The 20,574-nt window shown below is 48.8% G+C and overlaps 1 protein-coding gene across 1 annotated transcript in view; it reads right to left on the bottom strand.

Moving 5' to 3' along the window:
• LOC135543134 (E3 ubiquitin-protein ligase HECW2-like) overlaps positions 1 to 20,209 on the bottom strand; it is a 49,842-nt gene extending 29,633 nt beyond the window's left edge. Inside the window, 5 exon segments of the mRNA XM_064970210.1 lie at positions 1,064 to 1,139; positions 3,392 to 3,426; positions 3,429 to 3,485; positions 4,226 to 4,333; positions 19,771 to 20,209. Of these exon segments, the coding sequence (XP_064826282.1) occupies positions 1,064 to 1,139; positions 3,392 to 3,426; positions 3,429 to 3,485; positions 4,226 to 4,333; positions 19,771 to 20,140 (646 nt within the window). The 5' untranslated portion in view covers positions 20,141 to 20,209.
• Between the last annotated feature and the right edge of the window lie 365 nt (positions 20,210 to 20,574).

Genomic DNA, 20,574 nt, shown 5'->3' with positions numbered 1-20,574 from the left:
CCAGGGGTCGGTAGACAACTCTGGTCCAGGAGTGACTGTATACCAGGGGTCGGTAGACAACTCTGGTCCAGGAGTGTCTGTATACCAGGGGTCAGTAAACAACTCTGGTCCAGGAGTGACTGTATACCAGGGGTCAGTAAACAACTCTGGTTCAGGAGTGACTGTATACCAGGGGTCAGTAAACAACTCTGGTCCAGGGTGACTGTATACCAGGGGTCAGTAGACAACTCTGACCCAGGAGTGTCTGTATACCAGGGGTCGGTAAACAACTCTGGTCCAGGAGTGACTGTATACCAGGGGTCAGTAAACAACTCTGACCCAGGAGTGACTGTATACCAGGGGTCGGTAAACAACACTGGTCCAGGAGTGACTGTATACCAGGGGTCAGTAAACAACTCTGACCCAGGAGTGACTGTATACCAGGGGTCGGTAAACAACACTGGTCCAGGAGTAACTGTATACCAGGGGTCAGTAAACAACTCTGGTCCAGGAGTGACTGTATACCAGGGGTCAGTAGACAACTCTGGTCCAGGAGTGACTGTATACCAGGTGTCGGTAGACAAGTCTGACCCAGGAGTGACTGTATACCAGGGGTCGGTAGACAAGTCTGGCCCAGGAGTGTCTGTATACCAGGGGTCAGTAAACAACTCTGGTCCAGGAGTGTCTGTATACCAGGGGTCAGTAAACAACTCTGGTCCAGGAGTGTCTGTATACCAGGGTCAGTAAACAACTCTGGTCCAGGAGTGTCTGTATACCAGGGGTCGGTAGACAACTCTGGTCCAGGAGTGTCTGTATACCAGGGGTCAGTAAACAACTCTGGCCCAGTAGTGTCTGTATACCAGGGGTCAGTAAACAACTCTGGTCCAGGAGTGTCTGTATACCAGGGGTCAGTAAACAACTCTGGCCCAGGAGTGACTGTATACCAGGGGTCAGTAAACAACTCTGGTCCAGGAGTGACTGACAGGAGGTCACGTGCAGTAACACATCTCAACCACAGGGAGGCAGTGCAGATCACACCAGACCAGTGTAGATTGAGACAATCTACCAATCAACAATAACTGACCTGATAAAGTGAAGCTGACGAGTTTCCGACAGTTCTCTGTCACTGATTGGCCCTCAGCTTGACCCTCGACTCTAACCTGGCAAGGAAACAACCAATGGGAGATGAGCTGTGACGGGAACTCAACCATTGAGAGATGTTAGTATAGGACAGTATAATACCACAGACATGAGACTTATGGTTGAGGGCCAACAAGACTGGAAAATATACCATCAACACAGAGCAGCACAGCACAGTGTAACACTGAGATATATCAATATCCAGTTCAACACAGAGCAGTACAGCACAGTGTAACACTGAGATATATCAATATCCAGTTCAACACAGAGCAGCACAGCACAGTGTAACACTGAGATATATCAATATCCAGTTCAACACAGAGCAGTACAGCACAGTGTAACACTGAGATATATCAATATCCAGTTCAACACAGAGCAGTACAGCAGAGTGTAACACTGAGATATATCAATATCCAGTTCAACACAGACCAGTACAGCACAGTGTAACACTGAGATATATCAATATCCAGTTCAACACAGAGCAGTACAGCACAGTGTAACACTGAGATATATCAATATCCAGTTCAACACAGAGCAGCACAGTGTAACACTGAGATATATCAATATCCAGTTCAACACAGAGCAGTACAGCACAGTGTAACACTGAGATATATCAATATCCAGTTCAACACAGAGCAGCACAGTGTAACACTGAGATATATCAATATCCAGTTCAACACAGAGCAGTACAGCACAGTGTAACACTGAGATATATCAATATCCAGTTCAACACAGAGCAGTACAGCACAGTGTAACACTGAGATATTTTGGAGAGTGATACTGTATATAGGAAGGTCAGAGAGAGAGAGAGAGAGAGAGAGAGAGATCAAGTGGACTGGACGTCTGGTAATCTGTCAGATCCTGTCATAAAACCAACATGGCTGCCTGCCAGACGCTCCCTCCGATTGGAAGATTAACGCTCTGAATTTCATATCAAATTAATTTGTGCCAGCTGGTATTAGTGAACTCGGGAAGTGATAGGGATGGAGGGAGGAAAGGAGAAGGAGAGGCGGAGGTTTGGAGGGAGGGAGAGGGGGAGGTTTGGGGGGAGGGAGAGGGGGAGGTTTGGAGGGAGGGAGAGGGGGAGGTTTGGAGGGAGGGAGAGGGGGAGGTTTGGAGGGATGGAGAGAGGGGGAGGGATGGTGGGATGGAGGGAGAGAGGGGGGAGGGATGGTGGGATGGAGGGAGAGAGGGGGAGGGATGGTGGGATGGAGGGAGAGGGGGTAGAGGAGAAAGAGAGGAGGGAGGGGAGAGAGGAGTGGGAGAGAGAGATAGAGGGGGTGGAGAGAGAGAGAGAAAACACCATTGTAAATACAACCTATATTTATGTTGATTTATTTTCCCGGTGGAGGGAGAGAGAGGGGTTAGAGAGAGCGAGAGAGAGGGGGAGGGATAGATGAGTGGAGAGAGGGAGGGGGGAGGGAGGGAGAGAGAAAAAGAGATGGAGGAGGAGATAGATATAATATAGTCCAACTGCCATATTCAGATTGATATCTAATATAGTCCAACTGACATATTCAGATTGATATCTAATATAGTCCAACTGCCATATTCAGATTGATATCTAATATAGTCCAACTGACATATTCAGATTGATATCTAATATAGTCCAACTGCCATATTCAGATTGATATCTAATATAGTCCAACTGCCATATTCAGATTGATATCTAATATAGTCCAACTGCCATATTCAGATTGATATCTAATATAGTCCAACTGCCATATTCAGATTGATATAATATAGTCCAACTGCCATATTCAGATTGATATCTAATATAGTCCAACTGACATATTCAGATTGATATCTAATATAGTCCAACTGCCATATTCAGATTGATATCTAATATAGTCCAACTGCCATATTCAGATTGATATCTAATATAGTCCAACTGCCATATTCAGATTGATATCTAATATAGTCCAACTGACACGTTCAGCTGATATCTAATATAGTCCAACTGCCATATTCAGATTGATATCTAATATAGTCCAACTGCCATATTCAGATTGATATCTAATATAGTCCAACTGACACGTTCAGCTGATATCTAACACACACACACACACACACACACACACACACACACACACACACACACACACACACACACACACACACACACACACACACACACACACACACACACACACCTCTCTCTCTAAACAACCAGATAAGCTTGCCTAAGATGCAGCTACACCATCTGGCATACAGTTACTTGATACATAAGCACTCCTTCATTAACATATACAGACAGACACACAGAACTCACAGGAAGTCCTGGGTTGTTGACGGTGATGCAGGGGTTGTTGCTCTCAGGCCACCACTCACTCCATGATAGTACTTAAAGCAGATCTTAGTCTCAGCTGAGGAAGGAACACACACACACACAGAAGAGTTCTATTGTTCTACTCATCCTGAACACACACAAAGAAGAGTTCTATTGTTCTCATCATCCTGAACACACACAAAGAAGAGTTCTATTGTTCTAATCATCCTGAACACACACACAGAAGAGTTCTATTGTTCTAATCATCCTGAACACACACACAGAAGAGTTCTATTGTTCTAATCATCCTGAACACACACACAGAAGAGTTGTATTGTTCTAATCATCCTGAACACACAAACAGAAGAGTTCTATTGTTCTAATCATCCTGAACACACACACAGAAGAGTTCTATTGTTCTAATCATCCTGAACACACACACACAGAAGAGTTCTATTGTTCTAATCATCCTGAACACACACACAGAAGAGTTCTATTGTTCTAATCATCCTGAACACACACACAGAGAAGAGTTCTATTGTTCTAATCATCCTGAACACACACAGAAGAGTTCTATTGTTCTAATCATCCTGAACACACACACAGAAGAGTTCTATTGTTCTAATCATCCTGAACACACACACAGAAGACTGCTATTGTTCTAATCATCCTGAACACACACACACAGAAGAGTTCTATTGTTCTAATCATCCTGAACACACACAGAAGAGTTCTATTGTTCTAATCATCCTGAACACACACACAGAAGAGATCTATTGTTCTAATCATCTAATCAACAGTCCTTCATAAACATTAACACACACACACTATACTCACGCTCCATGAAGTAAGGTCCAGGCTCCAGCCTCCAGACGATCTGTCCCCTCTGGGTGCCGTTCACCCCGCGGTTCTTAGAGTCCCACACGTTGGCAGGACACGTCTCGTCTGAGGAGGGGACACACAGTCACATCACTGATTTAGGCTGTAACAGTGCTGACAAAGGCCATAACACAACTGACGGCCCGATACATTGGCAGGACACGTCTCATCAGACGAAACACAACTGACACGTGGTATTTATAAATGTTTTATAAAAGTTTTTTTTGACCTTTATTTAACCTGGCAAGTCATTTACAATGACGGACTACCCCGGCCAAACCCAGAGGACGCTGGGCCGATTGGGCCTAATGGGACTCCCAATCACAGCCGGATGTGATACAGACTGGATACGAACCCGGGACTGTAGTGACGCCTCTTGCACTGAGATGCAGTGCCACTCAGGAGCCCAACAGTACTAATGACAAGCTGAAACAGGCCCTAACAGTACTGATGTAGACGGTCAGAGAACTGACACACACCATGACACAACTGACTGATGCTGTAACCTAGTGTAGTAGTAGCTGATGCTGTAACCTAGTGTAACAGTACCTAATGCTGTAACCTAGTGTAACAGTAGCTGATGCTGTGACCGAGTGTAACAGTACCTAATGCTGTAACCTAGTGTAGTAGTAGCTGATGCTGTAACCTAGTGTAGTAGTAGCTGATGCTGTAACCTAGTGTAACAGTAGCTGATGCTGTAACCTAGTGTAACAGTAGCTGACGCTGTAACCTAGTGTAACAGTACCTAATGCTGTAACCTAGTGTAACAGTAGCTGATGCTGTAACCTAGTGTAACAGTAGCTGATGCTGTAACCTAGTGTAACAGTATCTGATGCTGTAACCTAGTGTAACAGTAGCTGACGCTGTAACCTAGTGTAACAGTAGCTGACGCTGTGACCGAGTGTAACAGTAGCTGACGCTGTAACCTAGTGTAACAGTAGCTGATGCTGTAACCTAGTGTAACAGTAGCTGATGCTGTAACCTAGTGTAGCAGTAGCTGATGCTGTAACCTAGTGTAGCAGTAGCTGATGCTGTAACCGAGTGTAACAGTAGCTGACGCTGTAACCTAGTGTAACAGTAGCTGACGCTGTAACCTAGTGTAACAGTAGCTGATGCTGTAAACTAGTGTAACAGTAACTGATGCTGTAAACTAGTGTAACAGTAGCTGACGCTGTAACCTAGTGTAACAGTAGCTGATGCTGTAACCTAGTGTAGCAGTAGCTGATGCTGTAACCAAGTGTAACAGTAGCTGATGCTGTAACCTAATGTAACCATAGCTGTAACCTAACAGTAGCTGATACTGTAACCTAGTGTAGTAGTAGCTGATGCTGTAAACTAGTGTAACAGTAGCTGACGCTGTAACCTAGTGTAGCAGTAGCTGATGCTGTAACCGAGTGTAACAGTAGCTGATGCTGTAACCTAGTGTAACAGTAGCTGATGCTGTAACCTAGTGTAACAATATCTGATGCTGTAATCTAGTGTAGCAGTAGCTGATGCTGTAACCTAGTGTTACTGTATATAAGATCAGCGTCAACTCACCATCAGTACGACCAAGAATATGTTCTTCGCGACGCGGATCCTGTGTTCTGCCTTACAAACAGGACAACGGAATGGATCGCATGCAGCGACCCAAAAACGACTCCGAAAAGAGGGAAACGTGGCGGTCTCCTGGTCAGACTACGGAGACGGGCACATCGTGCCCCACTTCCTAGCATTCTTCTTGCCAATGTCCAGTCTCTTGACAACAAGAAATCCGAGCAAGGGTAGCATTCCAGAGGGACATCAGAGACTGTAACGTTCTGTGCTTCACGGAAACATGGCTCACTGGAGAGACGCTATCCGAAGCGGTGCAGCCAACGGGTTTCTCCACGCATCGCGCCGACAGAAACAAACACCTGTCTGGTAAGAAGAGGGGTGGGGGTGTATGCCTTATGGCTAACGAGGCATGGTGCGAGGAAAGAAACATACAGGAACTCAAATCCTTCTGTTCACCTGATTTAGAATTCCTCACAATCAAATATAGACCGCATTATCTACCAAGAGAATTCTCTTCGATTATAATCACAGCCGTATATATCCCCCCCCAAGCAGACACATCGATGGCTCTGAACGAACTTTATTTAACTCTTTGCAAACTGGAAACCATTTATCCGGAGGCTGCACTCATTGTTGTCGGGGATTTTAACAAGGCTAATCTGAAAACAAGACTCCCTAAATTTTATCAGCATATCGATTGCGCAACCAGGGGCGAAAAACCTTGGATCACTGTTACTCTAACTTCCGCGACGCATATAAGGCCCTGCCCCGCCCCCCTTTCGGAAAAGCTGACCACGACTCCATTTTGCTGATACCTGCCTACAGACAAAAGTTAAAAAAAGAAGCTCCCACGCTGAGGTCTGTCCAACGCTGGTCCGACCAAGCTGACTCCACACTCCAAGACTGCTTCCACCACGTGGACTGGGACATGTTTCGTATTGCGTCAAATAACAACATTGACGAATACGCTGATTCGGTGTGCGAGTTCATTAGAACTTGCGTTGAAGATGTCGTTCCCATAGCAACGATTAAAACATTCCCTAACCAGAAACCTTGGATTGATGGCAGCATTCGCGTGAAACTGAAAGCGCGAACCACTGCTTTCAATCAGGGCAAGGTGTCTAGTAACATGACTGAATACAAACAATGCAGCTATTCCCTCTGTAAGGCTATCAAACAAGCTAAGCGTCAGTACAGAGACAAAGTAGAATCCCAATTCAACGGCTCAGACACAAGAGGCATGTGGCAGGGTCTACAGTCAATCACGGACTACAGGAAGAAATCCAGCCCAGTCACGGACCAGGATGTCTTGCTCCCAGGCAGACTAAATAACTTTTTGCCCGCTTTGAGGACGATACAGTGCCACTGACACTGCCTACAACAGAAAAAATGCGGTCTCTCCTTCACTGCAGCCGAGGTGAGTAAAACATTTAAACGTGTTAACCCTCGCAAGGCTGCAGGCCCAGACGGCATCCCCAGCCGCGCCCTCAGAGCATGCGCAGACCAGCTGGCTGGTGTGTTTACGGACATATTCAATCAATCCCTATACCAGTCTGCTGTTCCCACATGCTTCAAGAGGGCCACCATTGTTCCTGTTCCCAAGAAAGCTAAGGTAACTGAGCTAAACAACTACCGCCCCGTAGCACTCACTTCCGTCATCATGAAGTGCTTTGAGAGACTAGTCAAGGACCATATCACCTCCACCCTACCTGACACCCTAGACCCACTCCAATTTGCTTACCGCTCAAATAGGTCCACAGATAGATGCAATCTCAACCACACTGCACACTACCCTAACCCATCTGGACAAGAGGAATACCTATGTGAGAATGCTGTTCATCGACTACAGCTCGGCATTCAACACCATAGTACCCTCCAAGCTCGTCATCAAGCTCGAGACCCTGGGTCTCGACCCCGCCCTGTGCAACTGGGTACTGGACTTCCTGACGGGCCGCCCCAGGTGGTGAGGGTAGGTAACAACATCTCCTCCCCGCTGATCCTCAACACTGGGGCCCCACAAGCGTGCGTTCTGAGCCCTCTCCTGTACTCCCTGTTCACCCACGACTGCGTGGCCACGCACGCCTCCAACTCAATCATCAAGTTTGCGGACGACACAACAGTGGTAGGCTTGATTACCAACAACGACGAGACGGCCTACAGGGAGGAGGTGAGGGCCCTCGGAGTGTGGTGTCAGGAAAATAACCTCACACTCAACGTCAACAAAACTAAGGAGATGATTGTGGACTTCAGGAAACAGCAGAGGGAACACCCCCTATCCACATCGATGGAACAGTAGTGGAGAGAGTAGCAAGTTTTAAGTTCCTCGGCATACACATCACAGACAAACTGAATTGGTCCACTCACACAGACAGCATCGTGAAGAAGGCGCAGCAGCGCCTCTTCAACCTCAGGAGGCTGAAGAAATTCGGCTTGTCACCAAAAGCACTCACAAACTTCTACAGATGCACAATCGAGAGCATCCTGGCGGGCTGTATCACCGCCTGGTACGGAAACTGCTCCGCCCTCAACCGTAAGGCTCTCCAGAGGGTAGTGAGGTCTGCACAACGCATCACCGGGGCAAACTACCTGCCCTCCAGGACACCTACACCACCCGATGTTACAGGAAGGCCATAAAGATCATCAAGGACATCAACCACCCGAGCCACTGCCTGTTCACCCCGCTATCATCCAGAAGGCGAGGTCAGTACAGGTGCATCAAAGCTGGGACCGAGAGACTGAAAAACAGCTTCTATCTCAAGGCCATCAGACTGTTAAACAGCCACCACTAACATTGAGTGGCTGCTGCCAACACACTGACACTGACTCAACTCCAGCCACTTTAATAATGGGAATTGATGGGAAATGATGTAAATATATCACTAGCCACTTTAAACAATGCTACCTTATATAATGTTACTTACCCTACATTATTCATCTCATATGCATACGTATATACTGTACTCTATATCATCGACTGCATCCTTATGTAATGCATGTATCACTAGCCACTTTAACTATGCCACTTTGTTTACATACTAATCTCATATGTATATACTATACTCGATACCATCTACTGTATCTTGCCTATGCTGCTCTGTACCATCACTCATTCATATATCCTTATGTACATATTCTTTATCCCCTTACACTGTGTATAAGACAGTAGTTTAGGAATTGTTAGCTAGATTACTTGTTGGTTATTACTGCATTGCCGGAACTAGAAGCACAAGCATTTCGCTACACTCGCATTAACATCTGCTAACCATGTGTATGTGACAAATAAAATTTGATTTGATTTGATTTAACAGTAGCTGATGCTGTAACCTAGTGTAACAGTAGCTGATGCTGTAACCTAGTGTAGCAGTAGCTGATGCTGTAACCTAGTGTAGTAGTAACTGATGCTGTAACCGAGTGTAACCATAGCTGATGCTGTAACCTAGTGTAACAGTAGCTGATGCTGTAACCTAGTGTAGCAGTAGCTGATGCTGTAACCTAGTGTAACAGTAGCTGATGCTGTAACCTAGTGTAACAGTAGCTGATGCTGTAACCTAATGTAACCATAGCTGATGCTGTAACCTAGTGTAGCAGTAGCTGATGCTGTAACCGAGTGTAACCATAGCTGATGCTGTAACCTAGTGTAACAGTAGCTGATGCTGTAACCTAGTGTAACAGTAGCTGATGCTGTAACCTAGTGTAGCAGTAGCTGATGCTGTAACCTAGTGTAGCAGTAGCTGATGCTGTAACCTAGTGTAACAGTAGCTGATGCTGTAACCTAGTGTAACAGTAGCTGATGCTGTAACCTAGTGTAACAGTAGCTGATGCTGTAACCTAGTGTAACAGTAGCTGATGCTATAACCTAGTGTAACAGTAGCTGATGCTGTAACCTAGTGTAACAGTAGCTGATGCTGTAACCTAGTGTAGCAGTAGCTGACGCTGTAACCTAGTGTAACAGTAGCTGATGCTGTAACCTAGTGTAGTAGTAACTGATGCTGTAACCTAGTGTAACAGTAGCTGATGCTGTAACCTAGTGTAACAGTAGCTGATGCTGTAACCTAGTGTAACAGTAGCTGATGCTGTAACCTAGTGTACCTACCTAGTGTAACCCTGCTACAGACACTATGGTCACTTTCCTGTTGTCCTTGAGCTGTGTAGGATGACAAACGTCCGACATAGACCATGTGTCACTCAGACAGTGTGTGACAGAGATGTGTGTAGTGTGTGTGTGGTGTGTGTGTGTGTGTAGTGTGTAGTGTGTGTGTGTGTGTGTGTGTGTGTGTGTGTAGTGTGTGTGTGTGTGTGTAGTGTGTGTGTGTAGTAGTGTGTGTGTGTAGTGTGTGTGTGTGTAGTGTGTGTGTGTAGTGTATCTGTCACTCAGATAGTATGTGACAGAGATGACCATGATGAATATGTCTCATGTGTTTTCACCCAGTCCCCCCTCAGAGCCACAACTCAACTCACACCATGTCACAATCAATAACATCTGGACAGGATCCAGGCCAGGGTGGCAAGTGACAGCAAGTCCCCCACCCACACACACACACAGACAGGGTTGGGGAGTAACCGATAACATGTAATCTGATTACAAAAAACTGTGACTGTAATGAATTCAATTAACCAGCTAAAATATTGTAATCAGATTACAAATACTTTTGAAAAACTACATAATTACGAAAAAATACATTACGACCCCTTTTTGTTTTCTCAATTCAGCATTTAAAAAAGGGTGCAGGTTTCAGTTTGTTCCACCTGAGAGAGTCTGACTACAAGTCAGAGACCACTATGATGACACACCAGATGATGACCAATCAGAGACCACTATGATGACACACCAGATGATGACCAATCAAAGACCACTATGATGACACACCAGATGATGACTAGTCAGAGACCACTATGATGACACACCAGCACTATGTTCACACTACCTCCCCAGAGGCTCTGCATATTTAATCAATAACCCAGGTAATGTCACAATATGTCACTTGGATAATGCCGTTACCCAGAAACCATGTGGTTTTTCCTCAACAACAGAGAGGTGGAAAAGGAAGAGAGGAGGAGAAGACAGAGAGGAGGATGGAGTGATGGAGGAGAGGGAGAGAGGAGAGAGAGGGGGATGGAGTGATGGAGGAGAGGAGAGAGAGGAGGATGGAGTGATGGAGGAGATGAGAGAGAGGAGGATGGAGTGACGGAGGAGAGGAGAGAGGAGAGAGAGGGGGATGGAGTGATGGAGGAGAGGAGAGAGAGGAGGATGGAGTGATGGAGGAGATGAGAGAGGAAAGAGAGGGGGATGGAGTGATGGAGGAGAGGGAGAGAGGAGGATGGAGTGATGGAGGAGAGGGAGAGAGGAGGATGGAGTGATGGAGGGAGGAGAGAGGGGGATGGAGTGACAGAGGAGAGGAGAGAGGAGAGAGAGGGGGATGGAGTGATGGAGGAGAGAGAGGGGGATGGAGTGATGGAGGAGAGGAGAGAGAGGAGGATGGAGTGATGGAGGAGATGAGAGAGGGGGATGGAGTGATGATGGAGGTGAGGATAAGTGATGGAGGGGTTAGAGAGAGGAGGATGGAGTGATGGAGGAGAGGGGAGAGAGGGGGATGGAGTGATGGAGGAGAGGGGAGAGAGGGGGATGGAGTGATGGAGGGGAGGTGAGAGAGGAGGATGGAGTGATGGAGGAGATGAGAGAGGGAGAGAGAGGGGGATGGAGTGATGGAGGAGAGGGAGAGAGGAGAGAGGGGGATGGAGTGATGGAGGGGGGAGAGAGGAGGATGGAGTGATGGAGGAGATGAGAGAGAGGAGGATGGAGTGATGGAGGGGTTGGAGAGAGGAGGATGGAGTGATGGAGGAGAGGAGAGAGAGGAGGATGGAGTGATGGAGGAGAGGAGAGAGAGGAGGATGGAGTGATGGAGGAGATGAGAGAGAGGAGGATGGAGTGATGGAGGAGATGAGAGAGAGGAGGATGGAGTGATGGAAGAGAGAGAGGAGGATGGAGTGACGGAGGAGAGGAGAGAGTGGAGGATGGAGTGATGGAGGAGAGGAGAGAGAGGAGGATGGAGTGATGGAGGAGATGAGAGAGAGGAGGATGGAGTGATGGAGGAGATGAGAGAGAGGAGGATGGAGTGATGGAGGAGATGAGAGAGAGGAGGATGGAGTGATGGAGGAGAGGAGAGAGAGGAGGATGGAGTGATGGAGGAGAGGAGAGAGAGGAGGATGGAGTGATGGAGGAGATGAGAGAGAGGAGGATGGAGTGATGGAGGAGATGAGAGAGAGGAGGATGGAGTGATGGAGGAGATGAGAGAGAGGAGGATGGAGTGATGGAAGAGAGAGGAGGATGGAGTGACGGAGGAGAGGAGAGAGGGGAGGATGGGTGATGGAGGAGAGGAGAGAGGAGGATGGAGGATGGAAGAGTGATGGAGGATGGAGTGACGGAGGAGAGAGAGAGGGGAGGATGGAGTGATGGAGGAGATGAGAGAGAGGAGGATGGAGTGATGGAGGAGATGAGAGAGAGGAGGATGGAGTGATGGAGGAGATGAGAGAGAGGAGGATGGAGTGATGGAGGAGATGAGAGAGAGGAGGATGGAGTGATGGAGGAGATGAGAGAGAGGAGGATGGAGTGATGGAAGAGAGGAGAGAGAGGAGGATGGAGTGATGGAGGAGAGGAGAGAGAGGAGGATGGAGTGATGGAGGAGATGAGAGAGAGGAGGATGGAGTGATGGAGGAGATGAGAGAGAGGAGGATGGAGTGATGGAGGAGATGAGAGAGAGGAGGATGGAGTGATGGAGGAGATGAGAGAGAGGAGGATGGAGTGATGGAGGAGATGAGAGAGAGGAGGATGGAGTGATGGAGGAGAGGAGAGAGAGGAGGATGGAGTGATGGAGGAGAGGAGAGAGAGGAGGATGGAGTGATGGAGGAGAAGAGAGACAGGAGGATGGAGTGATGGAGGAGATGAGAGAGAGAAGGATGGAGTGATGAGGAGATGAGAGAGAGGAGGATGGAGTGATGGAGGAGATGAGAGAGGAGAGAGAGGGGATGGAGTGATGGAGCAGAGGAGAGACAGGAGGATGGAGTGATGGAGGAGATGAGAGAGAGAAGGATGGAGTGATGGAGGAGATGAGAGAGAGGAGGATGGAGTGATGGAGGAGATGAGAGAGGAGAGAGAGGGGGATGGAGTGATGGAGCAGAGGAGAGAGAGGAGGATGGAGTGATGGAGGAGATGAGAGAGGAGAGAGAGGGGGATGGAGTGATGGAGCAGAGGAGAGACAGGAGGATGGAGTGATGGAGGAGATGAGAGAGAGGAGGATGGAGTGATGGAGGAGATGAGAGAGAGGAGGATGGAGTGATGGAGGAGAGAGAGGAGGATGGAGTGATGGAGGAGATGAGAGAGAGGAGGATGGAGTGATGGGGGAGATGAGAGAGAGGAGGATGGAGTGATGGAGGAGATGAGAGAGAGGAGGATGGAGTGATGGAGGAGAGAGAGGAGGATGGAGTGATGGAGGAGATGAGAGAGAGGAGGATGGAGTGATGGGGGAGATGAGAGAGAGGAGGATGGAGTGATGGAGGAGATGAGAGAGAGGAGGATGGAGTGATGGAGGAGATGAGAGAGAGGAGGATGGAGTGATGGAGGAGATGAGAGAGAGGAGGATGGAGTGATGGAGGAGATGAGAGAGAGGAGGATGGAGTGATGGAGGAAATGAGAGAGAGGAGGATGGAGTGATGGAGGAGATGAGAGAGAGGAGGATGGAGTGATCGGGGAGATGAGAGAGAGGAGGATGGAGTGATGGAGGAGATGAGAGAGAGGAGGATGGAGTGATGGAGGAGATGAGAGAGAGGAGGATGGAGTGATGGAGGAGATGAGAGAGAGGAGGATGGAGTGATGGAGGAGATGAGAGAGAGGAGGATGGAGTGTTGGAGGAGCTGAGAGAGGGGAGGCAGGACAGACGGTAGGTGCCAGTAATGGAGCCGTGTTGGCTCCAGGGCAGGGTGGATGGCCCAGGGCCAGAATCTCTCTGGGGGACACATCTCACATCCCCCTCCACACACAGAGCCTGGTGTAGAGTGGATGGATCTCCTTTCACTGGCCATCACTCTCTCTACTAGCTGCTGCTGACACTATAGTGTTCAGGATGTGTGTGTGTGTGTGTGTGTGTGTGTGTGTGTGTGTGTGTGTGTGTGTGTGTGTGTGTGTGTGTGTGTGTGTGTGTGTGTGTGTGTGTGTGTGTGTGTGTGTGTGTGTGTGTGTGTGTGTGTGTCAGTAAGTGCCCTCTGATAGCAGGCTGATGATAATGAGAATATAATTAAAGAACTGAAGCTGATACCACTATTCACTACTGTCCAGGATGTACAGAAGTCCACTATTCACTACTGTCCAGGATGTATAGAAGTCCACTATTCACTACTGTCCAGGATGTATAGAAGTTCACTATTGTCCAGAAGACCACTATTCACTACTGTCCAGGATGTATAGAAGTTCACTATTGTCCAGAAGACCACTATTCACTACTGTCCAGGATGTATAGAAGTCCACTACTCACTACTGTCCAGGATGTACAGAAGTCCACTACTCACTACTGTCCAGGATGTATAGAAGTCCACTATTGTCCAGGATGTATAGAAGACCACTATTCACTACTGTCCAGAATGTATAGAAGACCACTATTCACTACTGTCCAGAATGTATAGAAGACCACTATTCACTACTGTCCAGAATGTATAGAAGTCCACTATTGTCCAGAACTCCACTATTCACTACTGTCCAGGATGTATAGAAGACCACTATTCACTACTGTCCAGGATGTATAGAAGTCCACTATTGTCCAGAACTCCACTATTCACTACTGTCCAGGATGTATAGAAGTCCACTATTGTCCAGAAGTCCACTATTCACTACTGTCCAGAATGTATAGAAGTTCACTATTGTCCAGAAGTCCACTATTCACTACTGTCCAGGATGTATAGAAGTCCACTATTCACTACAGTCCAGGATGTACAGAAGACCACTACTCACTACTGTCCAGGATGTATAGAAGTCCACTATTGTCCAGAAGACCACTATTCACTACCGTCCAGGATGTATAGAAGTCCACTACTCACTACTGTCCAGGATGTATAGAAGTCCACTATTGTCCAGGATGTATAGAAGTCCACTATTGTCCAGAAGACCACTATTCACTACCGTCCAGGATGTATAGAAGTCCACTACTCACTACTGTCCAGGATGTATAGAAGTCCACTATTGTCCAGGATGTATAGAAGTCCACTATTGTCCAGAAGTCCACTATTCACTACTGTCCAGGATGTATAGAAGTCCACTATTGTCCAGAAGTCCACTATTGTCCAGGATGTACAGAAGACCACTATTGTCCACAGAGCTCCGAGACAGGATTGTGTAGAGGCACATATCTGGGGAAGGGTACCAAAATATTTCTGCAGCATTGAAGATCCCCAAGAACACAGTGGCCTCCATCCTTCTTAAATGGAAGATGTTTGGAACCACCAAGACTCTTCCTAGAGCTGGCTGCCTGGCCAAACTGAGCCATTGGGGAGAAGGGCCTTGGTCAGGGAGGTGACCAAGAAGCCAATGGTCACTCTGACAGAGATCCATAGGTCCTCTGTGGAGATGGGAGAACCTTCCAGAAGGACAACAACCTCCGTAGCACTCCACCAATCAGGCCTTTATTTTAGAGTGGCCAGACGTATGCCACTCCTCAGTAAAATGCAAGATAGCCCACTTACAGTTTGCCAAAAAGCACCTAAAGGACTCAGACCACGAGAAACAAGATTCTCTGGTCTGATGAAACCAAGATTGAACTTTGTGGCCTGAAAGCCAAGTGTCACGTCTGGAAGAAACCTGGCACCATCCCTATGGTGAAGCGTGGTGGTGGTAGCGTCATGCTGTGGGGATGTTTTTCAGCGGCAGGGACTGGGAGACTAGTCAGGATCGAGGGAAAGATGAACGGAGCAAAGTACAGAGACTCCTCAATGAAAACCTGCTCCAGCGTGCTCAGGACCTGAGACCTTTGCCCGAAGGTTCACCTTATAACAGAACAATGACCTTAAGCACAGCCAAGACAACGCAGGTGTGCCTTCAGGACAAGTCTCTGAATGTCCTTGAGTAGCCCAGCCAGAGCCCGGACTTGAACCCAGACGTACATCTCTGGAGAGACCTGAAAATAGCTGTGCAGCAACCCCAACCAATCCCCAACCAATCTGACAGAGCTCGAGAGGATCTGCAGAGAAGAATGGGATAAACTTACCAAATACAGGTGTGCCAAGCTTGTAGAGTCATACCCAAGAAGACTCGAGGCTGTAATCACTGCCAAAGGTGCTTCAACAAAGTACTGAGTAAAGAGTCTGAATACTTATATAAATGTGACATTTAAAAAAAAAATTATACATTTGCGAACATTTCTTAAAACCTGTTTTTGCTTTGTTATTGTGGGGTAGATTAAGGCTGTAACGTAACAAGATGTGGAAAACAAGGCTGGTCATGGCTCACATCAACACCATCAACACCAACACCATTATCCCAGAAACTGGGGCAAAGCTTCCTGCCACACGGGACCTCTATACCAGGCGGTGTTAGAGGAAGGACTGCAGCTACCTTAGTCATAGACTGTTCTCTCTGCTACCGCACGGCAAGCGGCACCCGAGCGCCAAGTTGAGGTCCAAAAGGCTTCTTAACAGCTTCTACCTCCAAGCCATAAGACTCCTGAACAGCTAATCAAATGGCTACCCACAATAATGGCATCCCATCTCCTCTTCTCCTCTCCTGTCCAGTCCATCCCTCCTCTTCCCCTCCCCTCCCCTCCCCTCCTCTCCTGTCCTTCCCTTCTCTTCCCCACCCCTCCCCTCCCTCCTCTCCTGTCTGTCTGTCCCTCCTCTTCTCCTCCTCTCCTCTCCTGTCCGTCCCTCCTCTTCCTCTCCTCTCCTCTCCTCTCCTGTCCGTCCCTCCTCTTCCCCCCTCCTCTTCCCCCTCCTCCTCCTCTCCTCTCCTCTCCCTGTCTGTCCCTCCTCTTCCCCTCATCTTCCCCTCCTCCTCCCCTCCCCTCCTCTCCTGTCCGTCCCTCCTCTTCCCCTCCTCCTCTTCTCCTCTCCTGTCCATCCCTCCTCTTCCCTTCCCCTCCTCTCCTCTCCTGTCTGTCCCTCCTCTTCCCCTCCCCTCCTCTCCTCTCCTGTCCTTCCCTCCTCTTCCCCTCCTCCTCTTCTCCTCTCCTGTCCATCCCTCCTCTTCCCCTCCTCCTCTTCTCCTCTCCTGTCCTTCCCTCCTCTTCCCCTCCTCCTCTTCTCCTCTCCTGTCTGTCCCTCCTCTTCCCCTCCTCCTCTTCTCCTCTCCTGTCCTTCCCTCCTCTCCCCCTCTTCTCCTCTCCTCCTCCCCACCTCTTTTACGCTGCTGCTACTCTCTGTTTATTATCTATGCATAGTGACTCTAGCTACATGTACATATTACCTCAACTAACCTGTGTTGACTCTGTACCGGTACCCCTTGTATTTAGCCTTCCTACTGTTATTTTACTGCTGCTATTTAATTATTTGTTATTATCTTTTATTTTATATTTTTCACTTAACACTTATTTTTCTTAAAACTGGATGGTTGGTTAAGGGCTTGTAGGTAAGCATTTCACGGTAAGGTCTACCTACACCTGTTGTATTCAGCATTTCACGGTAAGGTCTGCCTACACCTGTTGTATTCAGCATTTCACTGTAAGGTCTACCTACACCTGTTGTATTCAGCATTTCACGGTAAGGTCTACCTACACCTGTTGTATTCAGCATTTCACTGTAAGGTCTACCTACACCTGTTGTATTCAGCATTTCACGGTAAGGTCTACGTACACCTGTTGTATTCAGCATTTCACGGTAAGGTCTACCTACACCTGTTGTATTCAGCATTTCACTGTAAGGTCTACCTACACCTGTTGTATTCAGCATTTCACGGTAAGGTCTACGTACACCTATTGTATTCAGCATTTAACGGTAAGGTCTACCTACACCTATTGTATTCAGCATTTCACGGTAAGGTCTACCTACACCTATTGTATTCAGCATTTCACGGTAAGGTCTACCTACACCTATTGTATTCAGCATTTCACGGTAAGGTCTACCTACACCTATTGTATTCAGCATTTCACGGTAAGGTCTACCTACACCTGTTGTATTCGGCGCATGTGACTAATATAATTTGATTTGAAAAAGTCAAGGGGTCTGAATACTTTCTGAATGCACTGTAGCTAATATACACATATATATATACACTCCTGTCTGTCCCTCCTCTTCCCCTCCCCTCCTCTCCTCTCCTGTACTGTAGCTAATATACACACACTGAGATGATCTCAGCCTGCCTGGCTGTGGTCCAGTGTATTCACCACATGCACTTCACGTAGTGCCCCCAAAACAAACAAACAAACAAACGCACGTAGTGCCCCCAAAACAAACAAACAAACAAACAAACGCACGTAGTGCCCCCAAAACAAACAAACAAACAAACGCACGTAGTGCCCCCAAAACAAACAAACAAACAAACAAACAAACAAACGTAGTGCTTTCACCTCCCTTATCCATCCTCCCCCTCTCAACCTACCTCCCTTCCCCATCCTCCCCCTCTCACCCTACCTCCCTTATCCATCCTCCCCCTCTCACCCTACCTCCCTTATCCATCCTCCCCCTCTCACCCTACACCCCACCCTCCACATCCTCCCCCTCTCACCCTACCTCTCTTCCCCATCCTCCCCCTCTCACCCTACCTCCTTATCCATCCTCCCCCTCTCACCCTACCTCCCTTCCCCATCCTCTCCCTCTCACCCTACCTCCCTTCCCCATCCTCCCCCTATCACCCTACCTCCCTTCCCCATCCTCCCCCTCTCACCCTACCTCCCTTCCTCATCCCCCCCTCTCACCCTACCTCCCTTCCCCATCCTCCCCTCTCACCCTACCTCCCTTATCCATCCTCCCCCTCTCACCCTACCTCCCTTATCCATCCTCCCCCTCTCACCCTACCTCCCTTCTCCATCCTCCCCCTCTCACCCTACCTCCCTTATCCATCCTCCCCTCTCACCCTACCTCCCTTATCCATCCTCCCCTCTCACCCTACCTCCCTTATCCATCCTCCCCCTCTCACCCTACCTCCCTTCTCCATCCTCCCCCTCTCACCCTACCTCCCTTCCCCATCCTCCCCCTCTCACCTTACCTCCCACCCTCCACATCCTCCCCCTCTCACCCTACCTCTCTTCCCCATCTTCCCCCTCTCACCCTACCTCCCTTATCCATCTTCCCCCTCTCACCCTACCTCCCTTCCCCATCCTCCCCCTCTCACCTTACCTCCCTTATCCATCCTCCCCCTCTCACCCTACCTCCCTTCCCCCTTCCTCACCCTCTCACCCTACCTCCCTTCCCCATCCTCCCCCTCTCACCCTACCTCCCTTCCCCATCCTCCCCCTCTCACCCTACCTCCCTCCCCCATCCTCCCCCTCTCACCCTACCTCCCTCCCCCATCCTTACCCTCTCACCCTACCACACACACTCCCTCCCCCATCCTCACCTTCTCATCCAACATCCCCCTCTTCCACCCTCCCTCCCCTCCATCCTCACCCTCTCATCCTATCTCCCTACATCCCCCTCTCATCCTCCCTCCCCCTCTTCTTCCCTCTCATCCTACCTCCCACTCCCTCTCTTCCTCCCACCACCCTACCCCCTTTCCTCCCTCCCTCTCATCATCCCTCCTTCCCCTTCTCATCCTACCTCTCATCCTACTTCCCTCCCCCCTCATCCTTACTACCTCCCTCCCTCCCCCTCTCTTCCTATCTCCCTCCCTCCCTCCTCTCTTCCCCGTCCTTGGTCTCCATTGAGGATCTTGTTCTATGATTGATTTGTGTGTTTTTAAAATCTGGGAATGGGACAATAAAGGAAAACTTGACACAACTTGACCCCCCTACCCCTTCTTCCTCTGAAGATGGTCTAGTCCTCCCCCTGTGTCTCACCGATATGGTAGAGTCCGATCCAGTCCGTGGCGTCCACTTCCTCCTTGATGTCCCAGTTGATGACCAGGTTTTGGCCCCGCCCCATCGTGAACTCGTATGTCGACGCAGTCAGCGATGACCTGCTCTCTGAGGTCACCAGGTCCGTGTCGCTATTGGCCCTTTGTAGTCCGCCGCCATGACCCTCTCCATGACCTCCGACCCCTGACCGTTCACCAGCTGACCTTTCCCCGCCGTGACCCCTAGGGCCAATGCCATCACCGCCCTGGGCTGAGAGGGAGCGCAGGTTTTCAGGGCTGAGAGTGTAGCGCATATGGGGGTTGCGCCTCCTCACCACCAGGAGATGCTCACGAGCAGTGGGAGTGGTCGTCATGGTGACCACAGGGGAGGAGGGAGGAGGGGATTGGGGTTGAGATGGGCGGTGAGATGGGGGTTGAGAGGGGTGGGGGTGATGGTGATGATGGGGGAGTGGTGGTGATGGGAGGGGGAGGAAGGGTGGGGGCGGCGGGGGGGAGGACAGCCGTGGCGAGGGAGGGGCGAATGGTGGAGGTTGAGCAGGGAGGGGGAGAACCGTGGGCCTCGCCCAAAGCTGGAGCTAGAGAGGAGGGCCACAGGCCAGGAGGCCACAGCCCAGGGCCAGAGACAGCCTGGTAGAGCCTACTAGAACCTAATAGAACATACTAGAACCTAATAGAGCATACTAGAACCTAAGAGAACATATTATAATCTAATAGAACATAACAGAACATACTAGAACATATTAGAGCCTACTAGAACCTAATATAACATACTAGAACCTAATAGAGC

The sequence above is a fragment of the Oncorhynchus masou genome, chromosome 7 (genome assembly GCF_036934945.1).
Source record: "Oncorhynchus masou masou isolate Uvic2021 chromosome 7, UVic_Omas_1.1, whole genome shotgun sequence".
Taxonomy (NCBI): domain Eukaryota; kingdom Metazoa; phylum Chordata; class Actinopteri; order Salmoniformes; family Salmonidae; genus Oncorhynchus; species Oncorhynchus masou.
The sequence above is the reverse complement of the archived record's forward strand: the minus strand, read 5'-3'. Positions and strand labels throughout refer to the sequence as shown.